Below are 21,665 nucleotides of genomic sequence, written 5' to 3' on the forward strand. Positions count from 1 at the left end.
TTACTGTTGCGCTTTGAAAATTTTAAATAATTAATTAAAATTTATTATTACCCTCTTTCGAAGGTTAAAGAGAATATGCGTTTATCTGTTGCATTAAGAAATACATTGTGCATTGTAGCTATTAATAATACCATTATCAAATAAAATATTAAGAATATATAAATGATGACGTGTCTGGAAATTTACTCTTAAGTGCCAATATTAATAAACAAAACAATAAACATATGTTATATTTAGTGTAAAATAGTAATAAATATGAATATAGATAGTAATAAGTATGGAATATATACTCGCTTTGACAATCTAAATAAAATAATTTATAGTAGATACATACGTATGCATGTACATGAAAGCCCATACGGGCGTGTTACACTGGAAAGATTTATATCATTTACATTTTTAGAGCTAGAAGTTTAATATCGGGGGAATTAGTATCTTCTGCAGCTTTACTCATTACTGATGTGAGTTTTCTTGACCAAGACGTATTAAATAAAACCATTTTCAATAATAATTGCTAACTTGATTTTTGTTGTATATTTATATTATAGTATTGAAGCTTTAACATATATTAATAATATACATATATTTATATCATAAATTATAGATCCAGGTAAATTATTTTTGTGGCAGATATAGCACCACAGAAACTCAAAAAGCTGGCGGTACTTATTACAGCTGTCGTCGTTCCAGTCACTTTAACAATTACGCCCATGCACATTGATAGAATAAATTGAGCTAAGAAAACCATACTGCTAACGATAGCAACGTCTGTTCCCAATCCCCGCACTCCAGATTCCAATTTTGCAGTGCCACTGCCATCCACTTCGAACTGTAATAAATAAGTATGTATTTATTTAATACCCAATACTATTCAAACTTAACATTAAACTTCGAGTATGTGCTAGTCGGGCATGACCAAGTAGCTTATTAAATTTGTTTTTACTTACCGTGCCCATCGAGTGATAGTGCGCTACAAGCAAGTAGGGCATGGTGAACAGCGTCGAGTACATGACACCGGCCGTCCAACTAAAAACGATCACACTAAATTTAGCGCGAGAGAGTGCCATTAATGTCATTCCAGTACAATAGAAAAGAAGTCCTCCGACATAAACATTTTTTGCCCTTGAAGAAAAATAATATAAAAAAAAACTTATAAATTTAAATTGTTCAGTTAGTAATCTAGAATAGACCTATATTCTTTCTAATCCGAACAGAGATAACGTTTCACAAAAACTTTGGAAAGCCTGATGTAAATTTCTTGATTATATTATGAATGCTTGAAGGAAAACTTTACCTGAATCGTTGGATGAGCTTATCGATGATTAGGGAGTAGCAGGCGCAGGAAAGGGAATACATCGCCATACCCCAACATCCGAATCGAACACCCTCTTCATATCTTCTTTGTTCAATCGAGCCCTCTATTGCTCTTGGATCACCATCAAAGACAGCTTCCCCGACAAAATCAGTGAAATAGAGTGAGTAGCATACGTGTGCCATCCAGCAGAAGAGATTAGTAAGGCAAACTATACGCAAGGAGTACGGCATGTAAATAATGGAAAGCAAATAATGCGAAAGCGACTGTATTTCCACGTTATTCTGTGACAGCGAAATGTCACCCTCGACTTCATTCGAAGGTTGTATCATTGCTTCCGGGTTCTCAGTGAATGAAGTCTCGTCAAAGTTATCTTTGATGTCGCCAAAATTTTCGGCAGGCGCCGGCGGAGTCAGCTTTAAAAATGTAAAAATTATAATTTTATTAGTAAATAACTTGCTTATCGAATTCGGAATCAAATGTTCATTTTCTCTGCCAGTTAACAATCGAAAAAATGCTCTATTTGGACTGTCTAGTTTGAGGATTCAGATCTCTAGCTATTGTGTTTTAAAGGTTTGCTGCCTTTCACACGAAGTCACTATTGATTACGAGCACTCGGGTCTGGCTTGATGGACTCACTCTATTCACTTGATCAAAAATATAATTACACAGAAGGGGGTGATTACAGACCTTATACAAAAAATATATATTCTGATTCTTGATATGATATGCCTGTGCGTCCGTCCGTATATCCATCTGCCCGTCCGTTAATCATTAGTCTCTAAATCATAGTCGCTAGTCTCCATATATTTCCATAAATTTTTTCTATTGAATGAAATCTACAGCAAGACGGACATTGCACAAAACCAATATACTAATTCACTTTCGTGAATGAGTATAAAAATGCAAATTGGGCGAGATCAGGGTATCTCTGAGTTGGGCAACACCGACAAGACTTCTTTACTTATTACAGATTTGTTATGAGCTAAAATTCTCAAATATTCAATGGTATTGTTTCATTATTAAGGTAAAATGTATTGTTTCATTATTTATGTATTATTATTTACTTTTTTCAAATTTTATTCAAGTATATGTACTCACCTCCACGTAATTTTTATCACTTTTACAGTCGTCATCGTTGGTCATAGTACCATAGTTTGCGGATATGCCGTCGGCTTGACATTTTTCCTTTTGCCGCAATGAAGTAGATAGTGCCCAAAGCGGAATTTCAGTAAAGCTGGTTATTGTGAACGAAACGCAGGCGATGAAAATAAATGTAATTATTGTGAATACAGCCTTCACATGTCCTCCTAAACGTCTACCTATAATCATTCAGTTAGCCTCGGCAATTCCTTAACTTCATAAACTCACCGATTTCAGTCTCATCCCAGTTCAAGCCACCCATTGAGTAGCCGAAGAAGCCTCCAAGGCCAGCCATGATTGTAAATGTAGACAGTCCTTTGGCATGATCTTCCGGAATGCAGACATCCAGCAGATAAGCTCTGGATGGACTTTGGCAAGCATCCGCATCAAAGTCAAGTAGTACAGTGCCCAAAACCGTAAAGAATATTCCCCAAGGATGTGATGTCTTAACATACGTTTCGGTCTCAGACTGTGATGCAGTCGCTCTATGGGGCACAATATTGAGATAGTTATACGTCGAATTATAAGTGGTGTTCATTGCGGCAGCCTGCAGGTGGGGGTCTACGTCACCGAACCAGTATCCTAAGTTTTCCCCATTTGGCACCAAAATTAATCCTACATGAGAACTGAACGTGAAAACATATATTTTAATTGCATTTCTTAAGAGTTCAATTACCCAGAAAAACCCCAATAGACAAAATAATTATGAATGGTCTTCGTCGTCCCATGTTTAGCTTGCAGCGATCCGAAAATGACCCCAAAATGGGGCACAGAAAAAATCCGACCAGAGGCGAAAGAGCCCATACTAGCGTCATGTGCTGGTGCTCCACGCCAATTTTCAGCAATGTTGGGGACACAAACGCCGTTTCCGCGGCGTACGAAAACTCAATGCCCATCACTGCCGCAGACACTCGCACCAGTTCCGCACGGGTTTTGTATCTGGGAATGAAAAAATAAAAGACATTAAATCCATTTACTACTTCGCCGGCTTAAATGCACAGCAGGAAACTATTGTTATTGGATTTACCCTTTTCAATAAATAAGGAATTTTAGGAGGGCTTGAATCGAATTAGTCTAAGTCCTTTTATTGTGCAATTTGAACAGCAGAGAGACAAAGCTGTTTAGCCACTAAATATATGGCACAAATATTTGCATGCCAATTTAAAATAAACTTAAGCTACTACAATTACTCAATTTAAACTACTACTGTTGGCTTTTGGAATATATATAAGATCGAGAATAGTTTTAAAGAAAGTTGACTTTTTGTTGTTAAATTTTCCCAAATGCTAAATGTTAAATTTTTTGTATAGAGGTGAGCTATATTAAAGAGCTTTAAAATTATTATTTTCACTCTCTGTCTGTCTCTCTCTCTCTCTCACTATTTATTTTGTATTCATGCATATTTCTAAATCAAGGTAGAGAGAGGTAAATAGAAACAGAGAAAAGGATGTATAAATTTTGGAGTCGTACGCATGAAGATTCTGAAGGGTACAGAATTTGTATGTATTTTTGTATGTGACCTAGTATGAGTAGCGCGATTTTACATATTAGCTTAGAGAAAGGTTTGGTAAACATATTTTAGGAAAGAAGAGAAAAACTATTTTTTTTTTCATTCTCTTTGCCATCTGATATTTACTCATTCATGAGAACGAAATGCTTCTGTTGTGCAATGACCGTCTTTCTGTCACTCCGGCTTGAAGTTTCGATCATATATACAAATGTATACCCTGCCACATAGTTGAAACTTGGAGCACAAATACAAAAAGATGTGGCGGATATACCTACCAAATGCCAAAACGGGAACAACTGCATTTTTCACAGTTTCCATTGAAGATGGAATTGAACGTATTCTGCTAATCTACCCTTGAGCGCTTAGTGTCTGTAACTTGGCTCAGTTCTCTCTGGCTGTGTCGAATTGTAATCAAATAGCGATGGCCCAAGTATATAAATAAGCGTATAGACCTTTAACTTGTTAGTGTAGCCGCTAAACACTTATGGGGTTTCATGTGGTGACTTTACACACAATTAAATAAGCACATATCTACACCACAGACACACAAACTCTACCATTGACTGAACTAGTGACAATAGTGTATCGGTCACTCTTCTCTATCTCTAAAATTTACTGTCGCTTCTGAATAATTATCATTGGGGATAAATGTTTATTGTTTTTAAATGCTTTATTGTGAACATATTACTGCTGCAAGATTAAATAAAATTTATGTACACAATAAATAATATAATAAAATTAGCAATTCAGTGCAAAGCAACATATGCTTACGTCTATTAGTTTATACAATATATCTTATTCTTACTCTTTCTTCGAGTTGCCGTTAACTAATGATAGATTGATCATGTATAAATGCCTTTGTGATGAATATCTTATAGTTGTACAAAATATTATATAAAGATGATCATATAATCTGAATAGTGACCGAGTAGTATGCGGTTGATTGTACATGACATGCTTGCTTGAGCCCATTCAAAATTGAAGTTCAGGGTATATTGGTTCAAATTATTGGTATGTATTGCATTATGAATAAAACGATATGAAAGTACTTTTGGCTGATATAATAAGAGAGTTATTGTTAATCAGGTCTTACTTTAAAATATAGTTATAAGCTGTTAAAATAAATATTTTTTACAAAACTATATCTACTACTTGTACAACCTTAAGTAAAGAGAATACAGTAAAATCCCGGTATAACGACTCCGCTTATAGAACCTGTACGGTTATAGCGTACATATATTATATATATTATAGAGAATTTATACGGTTGCAGCACCTTCCGGGTATAATAACGGTCCCTTGAGTCTCGTTATAACCGGATATTACTGTATTAAATTTAATGCATTAATGTGCATCTAATTCATTGGAAATTCCATATTTTATAAATGGGGAAAATAATATTTACTGATAAATAATATTATGCTTTCTTCGATATGACAGTTTCTGTTTGTCTATAGTACGCCTATTCATAACGAATTCGGAAATAAGGAATTTATTTTTACACCATGCTAGCAGTCAACGTCGATAACTTAGGATATGAGACATATAATCTATATAGGCTTCCACCAAATATAAATAATGGAGATTATTTAGAAAACTAAAGTTGTCTAGTCTAGTGAAGCAAATATAATTAGATCAGAAAATGTGTATTCAATAACCTGCATTGTTTTTTATATTAAGGGAACCATAAGTATTAGAACAGTTCACCAATATTACCGGTTATTTGAAAGGCATTAATATTTTGTATCGAGGCGTGAGGGGTGAATTGCAGAGCCAAAACCCATTGGCGTCACTCTCTCTATCAAGTGTTCACATTAGAGGTGGCGCGATAAGAACAGCCGACGCGATTTGGAATAGGTTCTTTATAGCATATGCGGACGCACATGGTTTCTTTTCCATTATCGATTCAAGAACTCATAGCGCAGGGTTGAGGTAAAACAAATACATTCAACATTGGCAATGCGAGAATGTCAGTATATGAAAGTGTTTAGAAATAGCAGTTGGTTTCAATTGAAATGTATTTTGTTTCCATTTATGACTTAATTAAAAAACATATTTAGTGTATTTCTAATGATTTTAATGTCACCAAATATTGATAAATGTAAATATGTTATTATATTTACTGGATGAAATAAAATGCACTGTTTCCAAATTGTACATACGTAAAGTCGATAAGATTTGAAAAATTTCATACCTATAAATGTGCGAATAATCCGCGTTAGCACTTGCATTGCCTTTCAGTTGATCCAAAGCCGTATTTTTGGCTTTCTCAAAAATGTTGGTTGAGTTTTCCTGGTTTATAGAAGAATACTTTTCCTTTATATTATCTCTCCATTGATGGAGTCTGCCAGTTATTCCTTGATATTCATGTAATTTTTCCATGTCGAGATATTGATTGATTTCTGTTTTAAAATTCGGCTCGAGATGTAACCAAGCCAAATACTAGGTTAAATATTGCTGAACTAAAAATGTCTATGGCTTCGCAATAAGTGAACAACATTCGCCGAACTTGGCATTCAAAGTGTAAATAAATTCGGACTTTACGAATAAGCCAACGAACGCCCGATTGGAAGAAAAACCATTTCGTATCGGGTACGAGCGATTCCATTGAATTTCATCGAGCATGCGTTGGCTTTGCCCACATTTTCTTTTACCCTTGCCGAATGCATTTGCATTTTGTCACAAAGTGTGTAACACGCCAAGACGGACTTTTTACATGTGAATATTAGAGTGAATCAAGAAGGTTTGGTAATGACCTAATCTTTACGATATCTCAAACAATTTTTTCAGGGTGAAGCGCTGAAACTGAATTTGTTATAGAAAAAATTTAGTTTTGAATTGAAAGCTTGGGGAAATTTCAAAAAGAAAACTCCAGATCCATTGCACATATTTGGCAATTTTAATTTAACTTAATGCTTGTCTTAAAATAAAGTGTTTTACTATATACTATGTAGCCGTAAGGGTATTCGTCTTCCGCTGTTGCAAAGAAGCTTTTTTTTTCGTATTTTAGTTTTCCCACATACAATGAATTTGCGAAATTGTAGTCCACCCGACTATAAAATACCTTGCATATTAAAAAAAATTTAAGAGATATTATGTATGCTCAAGCTTATGGTTTAATAAAGTAATTAATTATACTTGAGTAATTAGGAAACAAAAATGTATATTATTTTTAATGTGAATTAAGTCATTCAGACAAATTTAATTTATACGTTTGTTTATTCTATATATCTAGATATAAACAAAATTAATAATGTTAATTGAAATATTGTCTAACGAACAATTAAAAACTCTGCAGTCACGTGCAACCACATGAATTATATTTGTATGAATAACAAAGGGGCACCAAAACATGATGACAATTTTTAACCCAAAAATTTATTTAGCTTAGTTAGTTTTGATGTGACTGGTCTGAGCTTGAAAACGTTTAATATAGAATATGTACAAAATTCGCTTTAAAGTATTGTAGCATCAGGCTCCCTTAACTCATTTTAAATGGGAGCTCAATTTAAAATGTTATTGTGTAAATATCTATCGAGTGCATAGATATTTGCATTGCATTTGCGTTAACATTAGCATTAGCTCCTTAACGTACGTATATAGGAGTATGTATGGATGTACGGATGTGTGAGCCGGATTTGGAAGTTGAAAAAATTAAACTACTTTCTTAAACTACTATTTTCGATTTGCTCATCAACGCTTTCACAAGAGAACCACGAATAATAATGCAAATGTCTATATTCTGCATGAGCATGATAAACCATTTCATGGTTTTACTATACTCAAGAATAGAAAATATATGCTTATGTATGCATATGTATATATTCATATGCTTGAGAGAACGGAGGGTAAATAGCAAAAACAAATAAGTTTGGTGTGCTTTCATATAAGAATCGACCACATCGAGTGAACGCTCAAAGCGCACTGATTTGATGGTTCCAATGTTTTCTTTGTACGACTCTAAAAGTACAACGCTGAATCCAAATTATATGCGTTGGCCAAGTATTTTACGAATATTTTCTTTATGTGTTGTATTGCAAGTGCTAGTGATTCTACCCATGATAAAACATAAAAGTGTGTAAGTTATTTTGTTCAGATAAAAGTAAAATGATTTTTGTTTTATAAATACGTAAACTGGTTGGAAGGGAAAGCCGGCCTTACTAGTTGCAGAAAACTATATCTCTTTAAAAATTATGTTAATTTTTTTTATTAACCCAAAAAAAAAGTTATTTGGTTAAAATAAATAGAATATATAATAAGTAGTCAAAATAAATAATAACCCTTACTATAAAGTAAGTAATTAATGGGAGATCTAAGAAACAAATATTGTTATGCTTAAAATCAACAGTGCTTAAATACTATACAATTCAAATGGGGCTTAAATTCTTCTGAAGATAAAGATAGCAAAAATATAAGCATACAAGAGCTAGAAACTACTCTGCGAAGCAAACGGAGGAAAGATATGGCGGTTAGTGCGGATGCTCATCGAAAATACTCAGATACATTAATCATAATCTAAGCATCTTACATAGCACAATAAAACTCTAATGGCTCTTGTGAGGGTATTCAAATAAATGATAAGCGGACGACGGAAAGAGAAAATATTAAAATTTCAATTATGTTAATTTATTTTGGTATTTGGATTATCACAATTGGTTAGTATTGATGACCCAAAACTTCTTAGCTCCTCCGAGGTGCTAATTAAAAGGGAACGTTGCTGTCGAATTCAATTGACAGCTCTGCATCCATTGCCTCAAATTATTGCCTTAAATTGTTGGTTGACAAACATTCATTTTTTGAAGATTGGTTGCACGTGGTCTATATTTTCAACAACATATTTAAAGAGGAATTTGCTTTCATATCAAGTATTTGAATATAAGCAAATTGATGAGTAAATGTGTAAGAAATAAATTAGGCAACTTTAGAGCAATTTCCAATTTAACCAAATCTGTCCTTCAGGTAAGTTGTGTCACAAGACCGATTGGATTTAAGCTCACTTGTAGAATACTTTCTGAAATGGTAAACAAACTTTTTTAAATAGTAATGTAAATGTATTTTTATACCCTGAACCCATTGAAAATGGGAAATCAGGGTATAATGGTTTTGTGAAAAGTATGTAACAGGCAGAAGGAATCATCGCAGACCCGATAAAGTATATATATTCTTGATCAGGACGACGAGCTGAGTCGATATAGCCCTGTCCGTCTGTCCGTCCGTCCGTCCGTATGAGTGCGTCGATCTCAGAAGTTATAAGAGCTAGAATGCTGAAATTTGGCATGCATACTCGTGAGTACCATACGCAGTACAAGTTTACTTTATTTATTCGATAAATCATCCGATAACTTTTTTATCGAGAATAATCGAAAAATTGATTTTGTTTTTTAAGCCTCATTGGAATACTATTAGACCTGGAGACTTCAGATTTACATATGATAAATACAAACACTTTGTAATTTACAGATTTTGGATACCACGCCCCCTTCGCCACCAATTTGTGAAAACCGCATTTCAAGTACTAGAGATTTGTGCTTTGGAATGTACACACATTTTAACTATATGATCACGCTCTGAAAGTTTCACTAAAATAGTACTAGATTACTACAAGAGAAATTATTCAACTAATAAATTCTCATAATATTGCCCACACTGCAGCGCAGCCCAAGCGCAGTCGCTGCTTACTGCGCAGTCAGCAGAGCGCATGATATACGTGCGTGTGGATGCGTGTGTATGCATGTGTGCATAAAAGAAGTGCAGAATGAGTAGAATATAAACTTAGAGGGTTCAGGGTATCTCCCAGTCGAGCAGTCTCGACTGGAGCCTTCTTACTTGTTTAGAATGCAAAGCTACAATAGTATACAAATTTCACAAAAATATCTTAAGAATCAATTAAACGCTCTTGAAAATAGTTAAAATCAAATTGTACTCAATCAAATGTGAATGAGTTACTGTTACACCTAGGAATACAGTAATACACGAATTATTTATAGTCATCATATTAATCAAATGCATCTGTTGATAGCCACAGTTTAGAATTGAGTGCAATATATGAATGGATAGTTAATGGAAGGGAGAACTACGAGCATCCTACCCTCATGTCCTAAAAGCAATCCATAGACAATTCGTGTGAACCAGCAGATGCAATTAATTTATTTTACTTACTTTCAAAAAATACATGAGTAATGAAAACATCACGCAACCCGATGTTGATATGAGGGTATCATATACTACCTACCCTACCTAAAAAAAAAAAAAAAAAACGAAAACACTCTGCTGACAATAATTACAAATTTGTTTGGTATTTTAATGTTTTAGATATTGCCGTTTGTTAATTCCAGTAGAATGTACTATAGATATTATTTAATACAGTATAGATATACATATATGTGGTACTTATAGATAACAAATCTAAAATCCTAGTTACTACCCTTGCTTAGTCTCGGTGTGTTCATTTTGATTTCATTTTATTATATTTAAATTTAATTTATATGACAAGACAAAAATTATATGGATATATATAGAAGATATAAGTATGTCTGATATACACATCCAAAATATTACTTTTCTCACATTATTTAATGCTCGAATTTAACCCCAATTATCCCAATCCATAAAATATATATATTTACAAACATACATATGTATATTACTTGGTAGCTCGGAGACGAGCTGCATGACATATCCATAGGCAGGTATGCATACATATATCTACTTAATTATACATATGTGAGCACAGGTAATTCTCATTATTCAATAACACTTTAACACAAATTGAGTTGTTAAGGTCTGAGCGTACATTGGGTGCGGCTCGTTAAGCCATACAAATATTCATTTGTATAAAATATTAACATGTGTGTGTGTGTAGCCGAACTATACGTCATCTTGTATATGTGTGAATACACTCGCTTAGTCCCTTTAGAAGTTAGCCTGTGTACACCCTATATTATTTACAGCTTGAAGAATTTTTAGATTATCTATATATGCAAAATAATTAATATTCATTGATAATACAGAAATTTAAAAATATAAAATATTTTGTATATACTCAGTCATCAGCTATCTAACTGGCTGAACAAATTTCAAATGTTAAAAAATTATCCAATTTAAATTACCTTTAATGATATTTAAAGCCATTTTATTCCAGCTTTCGAACGACTTATCCTAATCAGAATATCAGTGAAAACAATAGTATCTATCAATAAATATATAACACAGGGTATCTAGTAGGCGATTGTTAATCTAGACTGCTCGTACCTATGTATATTAGTGTATTTTCACACCTAATTGCCAAATCCTACAAAAAAGAACGCATGAAATTGGGAGACCGTCGTGCCAACAGTCAATTGTGTGTGTGTGCGTGTCTGTATGTATGTGTGCTTATGTTTGTATGCATGTGTATGGTAGGTCGGTGTGATTTCCTCAGATACTCTGGTTTCTCACACTCTCGCACTTACATAAATGAAGTGGCACGTCCAAATTGTTTGTCAAAGAGTAGTAAATCGTTAACACATCTTTAATTTAAAAAGCAATAAAAAGCAGTCGAAATGCTAACGATATCATTTGTGGCCAAGAATTGATATGTGGACACAGCTAGGTACATATCAATGTATGTACGTAGGTGTGTATATACCCCATTGTTATTCAGACACGCACACATATCGTGCATCTCGTCAATGGGGTCTACATAATATATGTATGTGCGCCTGGCAAGCCCAATCCAGGAAGATGAATGAAATCGCTTTGCCTTATGATTGGTCGAGTTTGGCTGCAGCTGCGGATGCTCGTTCTCAGCTGGGCTAGGCGTGAGCCGTTGGCCAATGTGCTAATGGCTGGGCGGAGTCAGAAAAGTTTGTGATGATGAGCAAATCACAACAGCGCCTAAGTTCCGTGATGCAAAGAAAAATAATAATAAATATTACGGCTTTAGTTATGCGCGAATCATGTAAGGCTAAAATCGTCGAAAATGAATCGGCAGCAATTGCACTCCAAATCGGCTGAAGATACTAAATGTGATTTCGAACCAAATGACACCTTGTGCAAAATACAAAATTTGACTGTTGACTCGGTCACTAGCTCCAAAGAAATATCCAATAATCGCGATTCGGGTCGATCCCTCTCGTTCAGTATTGATAACATCTTGTGCAGCAACAATGATTCCCATCCATATTGCATAAAACAAAATAGTACACATCCAAAATGTATGACTCCATCTGTAAACAACTCAAATACCTCTTCAGCTAAATGTAAGTATATCGAGTAAACATACACCTAAACTATGTATATGACATGATTTGCCCATTAAAATCGTCTTCCTAAAACGAACCAGAAAGGGAATTCATACGAGATGTGCTTATCATTAGAATAGAGCAATAATAGAGCTAAGGTAGTATAAAGCATGAATATAAATTTAATGTTCATAGTAAATGTGTGATATAGAAATTTAAAAACTAATTCGTTTACCTGCTTGATATATGAACACTCTATTCATTTGTCTACAAAATTCTTTACTATAATCTTTTATCATGGGTAAAAAGCTGTTGCTCATGCTGTTCAGTTGCATCAATATATTGTTGCACTGCGTAAAATCATCAGATTATAGCTATGAAAATTAAATTAATTCAACATAAAATTTTACAATCGTATACTCTTAGTTTTTATACCCTGAACCCATTTTCAATCAGAAATCAGGGTATAATGATTTTCTTGAAATGTATGTAACAGGCAGAAGCAGGCGTGGCAGACCCCGCAAAGTATCTATATTCTTGATCAGGGTGACGAGCTGAGTCGATATAGCCCTGTCCGTCTGTCCGCGTCGATTTCAGAAGAGCTATAAGAGCTAGAGACTTCAAATTTTTTTTTAAATATCCGTAATTACAGCGCGGATATCGAGTTTATCATTAAAAATCGATAACTCATCCCGATCTTTTTATCGATAAAAAACCTTATCGAAAACCAGTTATAAAATTATATCTTCTACACCTTTATTGCTAGAGGCTCCAAATTTTTAATGTATGCTTATATGCAATTTATACAGTTTCGATTTTTGTTAAAATTTACCCCCCACCCCTATATTCACCCCTTCACCCTCACTTTTGTAAAAGGCGTATTTCAAATACTAGAGACTTGTGCTTTGGCAATTACATGCAATCCATGTTATATGTCCACAAAAAAAGTTATTAAACAATTAAGTTCTCATAGTAAGCGCACACTGCGCCCATGCGTGTTTATGCTTGTGTGTGTATGTGTTTGTGTTTGTGTGTATAAATGTTTGTGTGTGTGTATGTGTGTGTGTGTGTGCGTGTTTCTTGCGTAAGCTGAAAAACGCGAAAAATTATTGAAATAGCTATTACTCCAAAGGTTCAGCGGATCTCGTAGTCGGGCAGTCTCAACTAGAGCTTTCTTACTTGTTTTTTTGTTTTTTTTTTGTTTTTATACTCATTCACGAAAGTGAATCAGTATATTGGTTTTGTGCAATGTCCGTCTTGCTGTCCGTCCGTCTGTCCGTCTGTCCGTCCGTCCGTCTGTCCGTCTGTCCGTCTGTCCGTATGAACGCAATCTATTTCGGCGCTATTGAAGCTAGAGACTTGAAATTTGGAACACATACTCGTGTATATCTCCGATTTATAAAGTATTAAAATTTTCCCGATCCGCCCACTAGGGGCGTGGGAAATCGGAAAATGCATTTTCCGATATACCAGAAATCATGTTTGTTGAAGAGCTAGAAAGCTGAAATTTGGTATGTAGGTCCGCGTTGACCACCCAAGATCACGAGCTATGGCGGATATATCTACGCCCATTGGGGGCGTGGAAAATCGGATAAAACTGTATCTCCTAAAGTTGTAAGCCTAGAATGCTGAAATTTTGCACGTCAGCTAATGGTATGATTCTATAAAGTCTGAAGATAAATTATAAGTCTACGCCCATTGGGGGCGTGGCAAATCGGACCTGAAGATATAGTGATTTTTTAAATTCTCCTATATTTTGGACACTATTGATGGCAGAGGCCTCAAATTTTGTATATATACTCGGACTGATCACCCAAGACCAAAAAGTTTTGTCGGATATATGTCCGCCCACAGGGGGCGTGGCAAACCGCAAAAGTTTATATCTCCTAAAGTATAATAGCTAGAAGCTTCAAATTTGGATAGTTGAGTTACTGGTAGCCTCCTCTATCGATTCCCCAAAAATAATTTTTACGCCTCTTTAGGGGCGTGGCATATCGAAAAATACCCTGTAATTTTCACATTTTTTGAGGGTAAGCAACTGCAACGTTCTTACTTGTTTTTTTTAGATTTTTACCGACTGCATTCTTTAAATTAAAACAAGTAAGAACGTTGCAGTCGGGCGTTACCGACTGCGGAATACTCATTCACATCCCATCAACAATTTAGTAGTTAAGTTTCGCTCTAATACTGTAGAATATACTGGTTTTTCCGATTTGCCACGCCCCAACTGGGCGTAGACACCTCATTTTTGGTCAGTTTTTAGAAAGAGATAACGGTACCCTAACTGCAAAGTTTGAAAGCTTACCCTCAAAAAATGTGAAAATTACAGGGTATTTTCCGATATGCCACGCCCCTAAAGAGGCGTAAAAATTATTTTTGGGGAACCGATAGAGGAGGCTACCAGTAACTCAACTATCCAAATTTGAAGCTTCTAGCTATTATACTTTAGGAGATATAAACTTTTGCGGTTTGCCACGCCCCCTGTGGGCGGACATATATCCGACAAAACTTTTTGGTCTTGGGTGATCAGTCCGAGTATATATACAAAATTTGAGGTCTTTGCCATCAATAGTGTCCAAAATATAGCAGAATTTAAAAAATCACTATATCTTCAGGTCCGATTTGCCACGCCCCCAATGGGCGTAGACTTATAATTTATCTTCAGACTTTATAGAATCATACCATTAGCTGACGTGCAAAATTTCAGCATTCTAGGTTTACAACTTTAGGAGATACAGTTTTATCCGATTTGCCACGCCCCCAATGGGCGTAGATATATCCGCCATAGCTCGTGATCTTGGGTGGTCAACGCGGACCTACATACCAAATTTCAGCTTTCTAGCTCTTTAACTAACATGATTTCTGGTATATCGGAAAATGCATTTTTCGATTTGCCACGCCCCTAGTGGGCGGATCGGGAAAATTTTAACACTTTATAAATCGGAGATATACACGAGTATGTGTTCCAAATTTCAAGTCTCTAGCTTCAATAGCGCCGAAATAGATTGCGTTCATACGGACAGACGGACAGACGGACGGACAGCAAGACGGACATTGCACAAAACCAATATACTGATTCACTTTCGTGAATGAGTATAAAAATGACATTTGGCTTGAAATAAATATTTAGGGGTATCATAGATGTGGGAGAAAATAACTAAAAAAAAAATTTCTGTTCAACTCCAGATCTGTATTATCTGTACTATTTCTTTTTAAATTTGTTAACAAATTGAAATAGATAAGATCTATCATATACAAAGCTTGACAGACTTTCCCTTAGGGTGAACTCTGTCTGAATAAACGCATCAACTATACGTAGACTATACAAACTAGGCACTTGAAATTTAAAGGTAGGCCACTAGAATACGAAGCTTGAATACCACCAAAGCTGGCATGAATTTACCGAGCTGTTTTGTATGGTAGATACACAGAGTACAAAATTGATTTACTAAATGAAAAAATGATTCATATATTTTTCAGCGTAGAAAAGAATATATTAAAGCCTCGAGGAGGCTTTTGGAGGTGTAAGTCCCTGGTGAGCATTTTTTAACTCTCTTTTGAGCTCCAATCGGTGGCACTTGACAAAAAGACGCAAAATTTTCAATAATTAATAATTTTTTTAATTACATTTGTTTTAAGTAAATCACACTATTAAACACATTCCTTTTCGAGTAGAAATTGATATATATAATCTATCCTTTCTTATTGTTGCAGTTGAAAAAGGGGAACATTGGAGTGATTCGCACAGTGCCCTCTCCAGGTCATTTCCGGCCATACAAGCAATGGATATAATTGGAAAAGATAATTTACTGAATCCATTTAAAACCTCGTTTCAAATATCACAATCAAATTTACAATACCCCTTGAAGCTATCAATACCTCCATATTTGCATCACTTTATAAGTGTTCAAGGTACCTTGATTACGCATTTTACAATAAGCAACTAGTTAATTCTAAAATATTGTATTGAAGGAAAACGATTGAGAAAACAAGGGATTGATCGGAAGCCGCGGCAGGCCTACAGCGCAAAGCAGTTGGATCGGTTAGAAAGCGAGTTCAAGGCGGACAAATACCTTAGCGTGACAAAACGTATGGAGCTCTCGAAAACATTGGGGCTCACTGAAGTTCAAATTAAAACCTGGTTCCAGAACCGCAGAACCAAGTGGAAGAAGCAACTGACATCTCGACTGAAAATAGCCCAAAGGCACGGATTATACAAGTGCGACATGTACTTCTCAGCGATATCAACTCCAGCAGTCAATTCAGCAGCCTGTCCAAGCTTCCATCCCGCGTTTTATGCCGACCCCCAACTATGCTTTTTAAAACCATTTTAATTTAAATAAAATTTAAATGACAACTAAAATGAAACTTTAGTAATAATAAAAAAAAAAATTCAAAAATCGTAGTACAAACAAAATTGATATTATTTTTTGGTCCAAGGTATATATCCTATACGGGAAATCCAGTCTCAGATGAATCCAGACAGAGCCCGGTAGTACTCACTAGTACACCCAATTTTGGAAGCAGTGGTGTTACTCGTTCTGGTGGTAAAAAGATGTCGCCGCTCAAACGTGGTTATTAAGAGAATGAATTGATAACGCATTTCGATATTCAGGAAGCGCTTTTAAGGAGCTTTACATATTTTGTTTTCCGGACTGTTTACTTCAAAGATATAGATATAAATGTGTATTGTTACATTATGAAGAAATACTTGCTGTTTGAATTATGATTAATATATTTAAAACCTATTTTCGGTACCATATTGGAAGTGAGTGAATTTTATTTTATATATTAAAATGTATTACACAATAAGAAAAGAAATGAATTAACTTGAAATTATTGTTTTTCGTCCTCTTCCAGCTTTAGCTAAGTGCAGACCTCAAACACCTGACTTACTCGTTTGATTATTGAATAATAGTCATCGGATGCTCGTGCTGCCAACCAACTGGTTCCCAAGCTGTGGTGGTTATATAAAAATGTTGATCAGATTAGAAAGTTAGTATTGCGTAGACTTTTATATAAAATATTCCTAAATATTTTACTAAATTTTTATTTACGATACAAGTATAATCATTGGGGTAAAAGCAGTTTCTTACAGAGTAACTAGCTAAAAAGACCTAAGTTATATTTTTCTGTCCACTATTATCAGCCATATAATTGTACCACATGAGAAAAGGCTTGTGTCTATGCCATTTTCAGGTAGTGTTATATATGTATATACACACAGTTGAAGAACAATATTTTAAAGTTATATACCTATGTATATATGAAGACTGGCAATAAGTTCAGAACTTCAGATTTAAATTTAAATTGTTAGATCTAACGGACATCAAAATAACTTTTACTTTATGTGGAAAACTGAATTTTTTTGGAATACCAAGTACATCTTTCCTACATAATAACATTCTCAATCTTATCTCAATAAAAATATATGAGATGATGAAGGTAGATAACAAGAGGTTTATATAATACGGGAGACTGAGATGCCACCATCTGACTGTAACATGCTGGTGCTCGTTATTTGGTTCACAATATTTGTATACAATATTAAAAACTCAACAAACCTGTAAAGTATTGTCCATATTTTTTGTATTTTTCTCAATTTCGTATTGTTAGCACCGTATCGGCATAAAAGTTGAAAGTAATGTTTCATGTCGACATTTTTGTTTCCACTTAGGTATAAGTGGTCAATTGTCGTCAATAAAGTTTGAGTCAGTTGATTTGCCTGTAAATACAATATGCAAATGTACTAAAATTAAATACTTAACGTAATTATTATAATAATATATTCATAAAAATCCAAAAAGTATAACTGATGTCAATTAAACTGTTTACTGACTATAACAAAATATAATGTTTTTCTAATGATACATACCCCCACTAATATTGACAAACTTTCTGGAGCAGATCGTTTCCTCCTTCGTATCTCTTCTGTCCCGTCACTTGGTTCAACTGATTCCGTTGCCTCCATAGGTAGCATCATTAAATTACTTGTATCCTCTTTATTCTAAAATTAAATTACATAGAATAATTCATTAATGTTCATGGATGCAGAGAAAGAGAGACTAAATATTAAAGTTAACCAAGTATATACATATATATATATATTAAGAGACAAGTATATAATATATATTAAGAGACATTTTAGATCTTTTTTTGTTAAACAGTATTCTTAAGAAATTACTGTCTCCAATTTAAATTGATGACTTAAAGATTCCACTTACCATAGTGATGCACATAAGAACCTGTAGTATAAACATCCCAAAAGACAGAAATGCGAGGGTCGTTAAAGCGATGTCCGTGATATCTTTTAGGCTGATTTCCTTAATTTGTTTTGCAGGCTGTGACATAGCTGATTCGGGTGGAGCGTGATGTACTCCATGGTCCTCAAAACCTGATTCATATCCTTGAAGCATTTTACTATGTATTTTACTATGTACAAATATATGTTTTGAAAGTCTTACCACTTTTGTCAATTTGTTTAATTGGAGCACCAGTCTTTGGAGCTTTCATTAATATTCGTGGCGTTTGTGATATTTTAAAAAGATTGGGCTATAGAAAGAAATGTTAATTTAACCATCAAATATGAATGCTTCAGTTATTATGGTTCTTTAGCTATTATAGTTTATAAGTTTAATAATAATAATAATACTACTACTAATAATAATTATATAGATATATATGATTCCAAATGAAGGAGTATGTATCCTATAATAAATGAATTAATAATATGAAAATATTTCCTCATATCTAATGAGAAGTAACGTATTGATCGATAGTTGATGACACACATTCTTAATTCTTAATCCCAATTACCAATACTCAAAAAGATTCATTTTTAAGGGAGCTCTATGCAAATGATATTTTAGAGTACTTATACTTGAGAGGAAAGTGCAATAGAAGATGGCACGATTTTTTAAATCTGTTTCTTTAATTGAGACGTTTGGTGCCTTTGAAACGTTTTCTTGGCATGGAGTATTAAATTCCATGCAGCTTTAACTGCCATACGAAATGAGCCATACTCTAATATATTTAGTGAAGTTGTACTCTGATATAAATTGACGCACTTCAGAAATTAATATATGAATAACTTAATTTGTCGCTAATCATATCACTTTAATAACTAATTCGAAAACGAGTAAGGTTAACTTGCATTAAAATAGTTGCTGTCATTATAAGAACTGTCGTATGCGTAGCCCGTAATGTCGCCAGAGTCGCTATCTTCGTCTGCCTCATAGACCTCCAAAGTTGATTTTGCAGCAGGATCCAACATTTGTCTTCGAACTGGACTATCGACGTTTTTTAAATGGTTTGCTGCATGATTTAACTGATGTTGAATATCGTCCAGTGTTGTTGTTCTATAAGGAAAATTTTACGTAGTTATAAGTATTCAAGTGAACAAAATGACAGATTGAACCCGAGACTATAAAACACAGAGAACGAAGAGTCATAAGTTGGGGCATTCAACATTCCTACCTTAACCAAGCATTATATCTCGTAGAACCATCGTCGAAGAGTAACGAATGATTATCTTCATTGAATAAATTTGATTTATTCTGAAATTCGCCTACTCGTCTGTTAATCTTTTGTTTATATCGATCTGCATTCAAATGCATTATCTGCTTAGTTAGGTAGTCGGAAGCCATGAACTGCTGCATCATTTTTCTAGAATTAGAATTATAATTAGATTCATATTAATGTTCAATAATAAAATTTAAGGGACCGTAGTTCTTTTTTACCTGTGATAGTTCATTGTAGCTAAGGCAGGCGTAAAGTCAGTTGAGTAGTTTCTTTTTATTGTTGGACTGAACTCATAAACAAATATGTGGAACGGCATCATTTGAGTGTTCATAATATCATTTACACTAAAATCAATCCCGTCATTCGCATTTGCCCGGGAGAGGTGTATAACGGCAAAATATAACAAACAAATTTTCATTGTGTGTTCACTTGCAACACTTTTCCTGAAAGTCATTTTCAGACTGGCAGAAACTGGTAGAAATTCAGCAACGTACTGGCACCAAGAAGCGTTAACCGTAATTACGAGTTGTATTTTCTAGTTGTTTACACCCTGGCTTTAACATACATGTGTAAGGCGGGTATCACTGGAAAGGAGCTAGAACACCTTTAAACACCTCATACATTCCCCAATTCAGTTGAGAGAAACTTGAGCTAATTCAATGGCCAAATCACACTCTCCTTTCTCGAAGTCCTCGTAAGCTTTAAGAAGTAATATTTACTCAAAACATTATCTTATGGAAATAAGAACAGTTTATTTGAAATTTCATTGTAGTGTCGAGCCAACTCACTAAATAATTTTTTGTGGGTCAAAGTAAATCTCCATTTCATTGTCCGTCAACCTAGATGCTGGGTATTCTCCTAGTCGGGCACTCTTAAAGAGAGCACTGTCAACTCTTTTTTGTTGACGTTGATCAGTGAATTACTTTTTCTGCTCTATATAAACTGCACTTGTAATGAGCATATATGTATGTGTACAGATATGTATGTATTGTGTATATATTCATAAAAAATGTTTTCCACTTACATTAATACTCAAATATCTTCAAGCCAGGAACATTTCTCTCATTCTTATTCTGTTTTCTTTTTATCACTATATTTTTGCCTTTTCTTGCTAATATTTGACTAATTAATTATTTTAATTGTAATATTTAAGATTCTTGAAACTAGCTGGGCGGTCTAGCAAATAAAATACTACCATCGAGTTGTTAATATTATTGTAATAACATTCTGGCTATTTAATTATATTTTTTAGTTTTACCTAAGCTTGACTCACACTTTGTCAATACATCTTAAAAAAATATTATATTGTTATTATTTTTGTTGGTTAAAAATTAAATTTTACTCACTCTAATATTCAGATTATTTTAAAAATATTTTTGGTTTATAATTTATATATATTTTTTTCTCATAAGTTAGCTACTTATATCAAATTTAACGAAATTTGGTCATTTCCAAATATATCCATTTATTTTGACTAAGCTCCAACATAATCAATGGAATATGAGGATCATCGGCATAGGAATTCTGTATGTAAATATAATAATTATTATTTGTTATGTCGGACATTTAAGCCAACCTTTTTGAATATTTAAATAGTTAATAAGTACATATTCGAAGAACTGGTCGAAAAGTGTTCGTTGTGTCAATATTTTTACTTTGAGTGTAGATATGTAAATGTGCATAATTATTAGCATAAATTAATGATCTTGCAATAAATATTTATAAACAGCCGTTTCGACTTTATAATATTCGTTCATGCTAAAAAAAAACAGCCGAAATACCTTGTGTTATTTTATACAATCTTGACGGAGTCTGAAAAGTGAATCCTTAGAAGATATAACTCAATTTAATATATTTTTACGAGTAATATGTTATGCACCAAGTCAGTTTCTTGTTCAGCTTACAAAATTTCACCGACAATTCATTTCTCTACAACCTTAACCTTTCGGCATTATTA

The 21,665-nt window shown here is 34.0% G+C and overlaps 4 protein-coding genes across 5 annotated transcripts; 1 reads left to right on the forward strand and 3 right to left on the reverse strand.

The window, feature by feature from the left end:
* Window positions 1–570: 570 nt before the first annotated feature.
* LOC6572310 (proton-associated sugar transporter A) lies at window positions 571–6,492 on the reverse strand. The gene is made up of 7 exons (XM_001998413.4): window positions 6,160–6,492; window positions 3,132–3,394; window positions 2,684–3,070; window positions 2,414–2,634; window positions 1,295–1,728; window positions 948–1,122; window positions 571–829 (listed from the first exon to the last, which is right to left on the reverse strand). The coding sequence occupies exons 1-7, from the start codon at window positions 6,345–6,347 to the stop codon at window positions 599–601; spliced, it is 1,899 nt and encodes a 632-aa protein (XP_001998449.2). The 5' UTR covers window positions 6,348–6,492; the 3' UTR covers window positions 571–598.
* Window positions 6,493–8,025: 1,533 nt separating this feature from the next.
* LOC6572309 (homeobox protein MSX-2) lies at window positions 8,026–16,559 on the forward strand. 2 transcript variants are annotated; one of them, XM_044007731.1, is made up of 3 exons: window positions 8,026–8,043; window positions 15,902–16,099; window positions 16,160–16,558. In XM_044007731.1, the coding sequence occupies exons 2-3, from the start codon at window positions 15,970–15,972 to the stop codon at window positions 16,519–16,521; spliced, it is 492 nt and encodes a 163-aa protein (XP_043863666.1). In that variant the 5' UTR covers window positions 8,026–8,043; window positions 15,902–15,969; the 3' UTR covers window positions 16,522–16,558. The 2 variants fall into 2 exon arrangements, with proteins under 2 accessions (XP_043863666.1, XP_001998448.2); XM_001998412.4 differs by lacking the exon at window positions 8,026–8,043 and adding an exon at window positions 11,798–12,205 and having other exon boundaries at window positions 16,160–16,559.
* A 376-nt stretch (window positions 16,560–16,935) lies between these two features.
* LOC26528248 lies at window positions 16,936–18,757 on the reverse strand. The gene is made up of 5 exons (XM_015166323.3): window positions 18,652–18,757; window positions 18,412–18,593; window positions 18,063–18,194; window positions 17,752–17,912; window positions 16,936–17,144 (listed from the first exon to the last, which is right to left on the reverse strand). The coding sequence occupies exons 1-5, from the start codon at window positions 18,698–18,700 to the stop codon at window positions 17,054–17,056; spliced, it is 615 nt and encodes a 204-aa protein (XP_015021809.2). The 5' UTR covers window positions 18,701–18,757; the 3' UTR covers window positions 16,936–17,053.
* Window positions 18,758–18,895: 138 nt separating this feature from the next.
* On the reverse strand, window positions 18,896–20,652 carry LOC26528116. The gene is made up of 3 exons (XM_015166322.3): window positions 19,927–20,652; window positions 19,664–19,852; window positions 18,896–19,545 (listed from the first exon to the last, which is right to left on the reverse strand). Exons 1-3 carry the CDS (start codon window positions 20,160–20,162, stop codon window positions 19,332–19,334), a joined length of 639 nt encoding a protein of 212 aa, XP_015021808.3. The 5' UTR covers window positions 20,163–20,652; the 3' UTR covers window positions 18,896–19,331.
* Window positions 20,653–21,665: the final 1,013 nt, after the last annotated feature.

The sequence above is a fragment of the Drosophila mojavensis genome, unplaced genomic scaffold (assembly GCF_018153725.1).
Source record: "Drosophila mojavensis isolate 15081-1352.22 unplaced genomic scaffold, ASM1815372v1 contig_19, whole genome shotgun sequence".
Lineage (NCBI taxonomy): Eukaryota > Metazoa > Arthropoda > Insecta > Diptera > Drosophilidae > Drosophila > Drosophila mojavensis.

What these genes read in the sequence shown, in the direction of transcription:
- LOC6572310 (XM_001998413.4), bottom strand. Translation starts at nt 6,347, where the DNA reads ATGGAAAAATTACATGAATATCAAGGAATAACTGGCAGACTCCATCAA. An exon ending in CTGGGATGAGACTGAAATCG is followed by an intron (nt 2,635 to 2,683) that starts GTGAGTTTATGA and finishes GAATGATTATAG; the next exon opens with GTAGACGTTTAGGAGGACAT. An exon ending in ACTATCACTCGATGGGCACG is followed by an intron (nt 830 to 947) that starts GTAAGTAAAAAC and finishes TATTTATTACAG; the next exon opens with TTCGAAGTGGATGGCAGTGG.
- LOC6572309 (XM_001998412.4), top strand. Translation starts at nt 11,926, where the DNA reads ATGAATCGGCAGCAATTGCACTCCAAATCGGCTGAAGATACTAAATGT. An exon ending in AAATACCTCTTCAGCTAAAT is followed by an intron (nt 12,206 to 15,901) that starts GTAAGTATATCG and finishes TTATTGTTGCAG; the next exon opens with TTGAAAAAGGGGAACATTGG. An exon ending in TCACTTTATAAGTGTTCAAG is followed by an intron (nt 16,100 to 16,159) that starts GTACCTTGATTA and finishes ATTGTATTGAAG; the next exon opens with GAAAACGATTGAGAAAACAA.
- LOC26528248 (XM_015166323.3), bottom strand. Translation starts at nt 18,700, where the DNA reads ATGAAAGCTCCAAAGACTGGTGCTCCAATTAAACAAATTGACAAAAGT. An exon ending in TAAACAAATTGACAAAAGTG is followed by an intron (nt 18,594 to 18,651) that starts GTAAGACTTTCA and finishes AAATGCTTCAAG; the next exon opens with GATATGAATCAGGTTTTGAG. An exon ending in TTCTTATGTGCATCACTATG is followed by an intron (nt 18,195 to 18,411) that starts GTAAGTGGAATC and finishes ATTTAATTTTAG; the next exon opens with AATAAAGAGGATACAAGTAA.
- LOC26528116 (XM_015166322.3), bottom strand. Translation starts at nt 20,162, where the DNA reads ATGACTTTCAGGAAAAGTGTTGCAAGTGAACACACAATGAAAATTTGT. An exon ending in GCTACAATGAACTATCACAG is followed by an intron (nt 19,853 to 19,926) that starts GTAAAAAAGAAC and finishes TTCTAATTCTAG; the next exon opens with AAAAATGATGCAGCAGTTCA. An exon ending in AGATATAATGCTTGGTTAAG is followed by an intron (nt 19,546 to 19,663) that starts GTAGGAATGTTG and finishes TTTTCCTTATAG; the next exon opens with AACAACAACACTGGACGATA.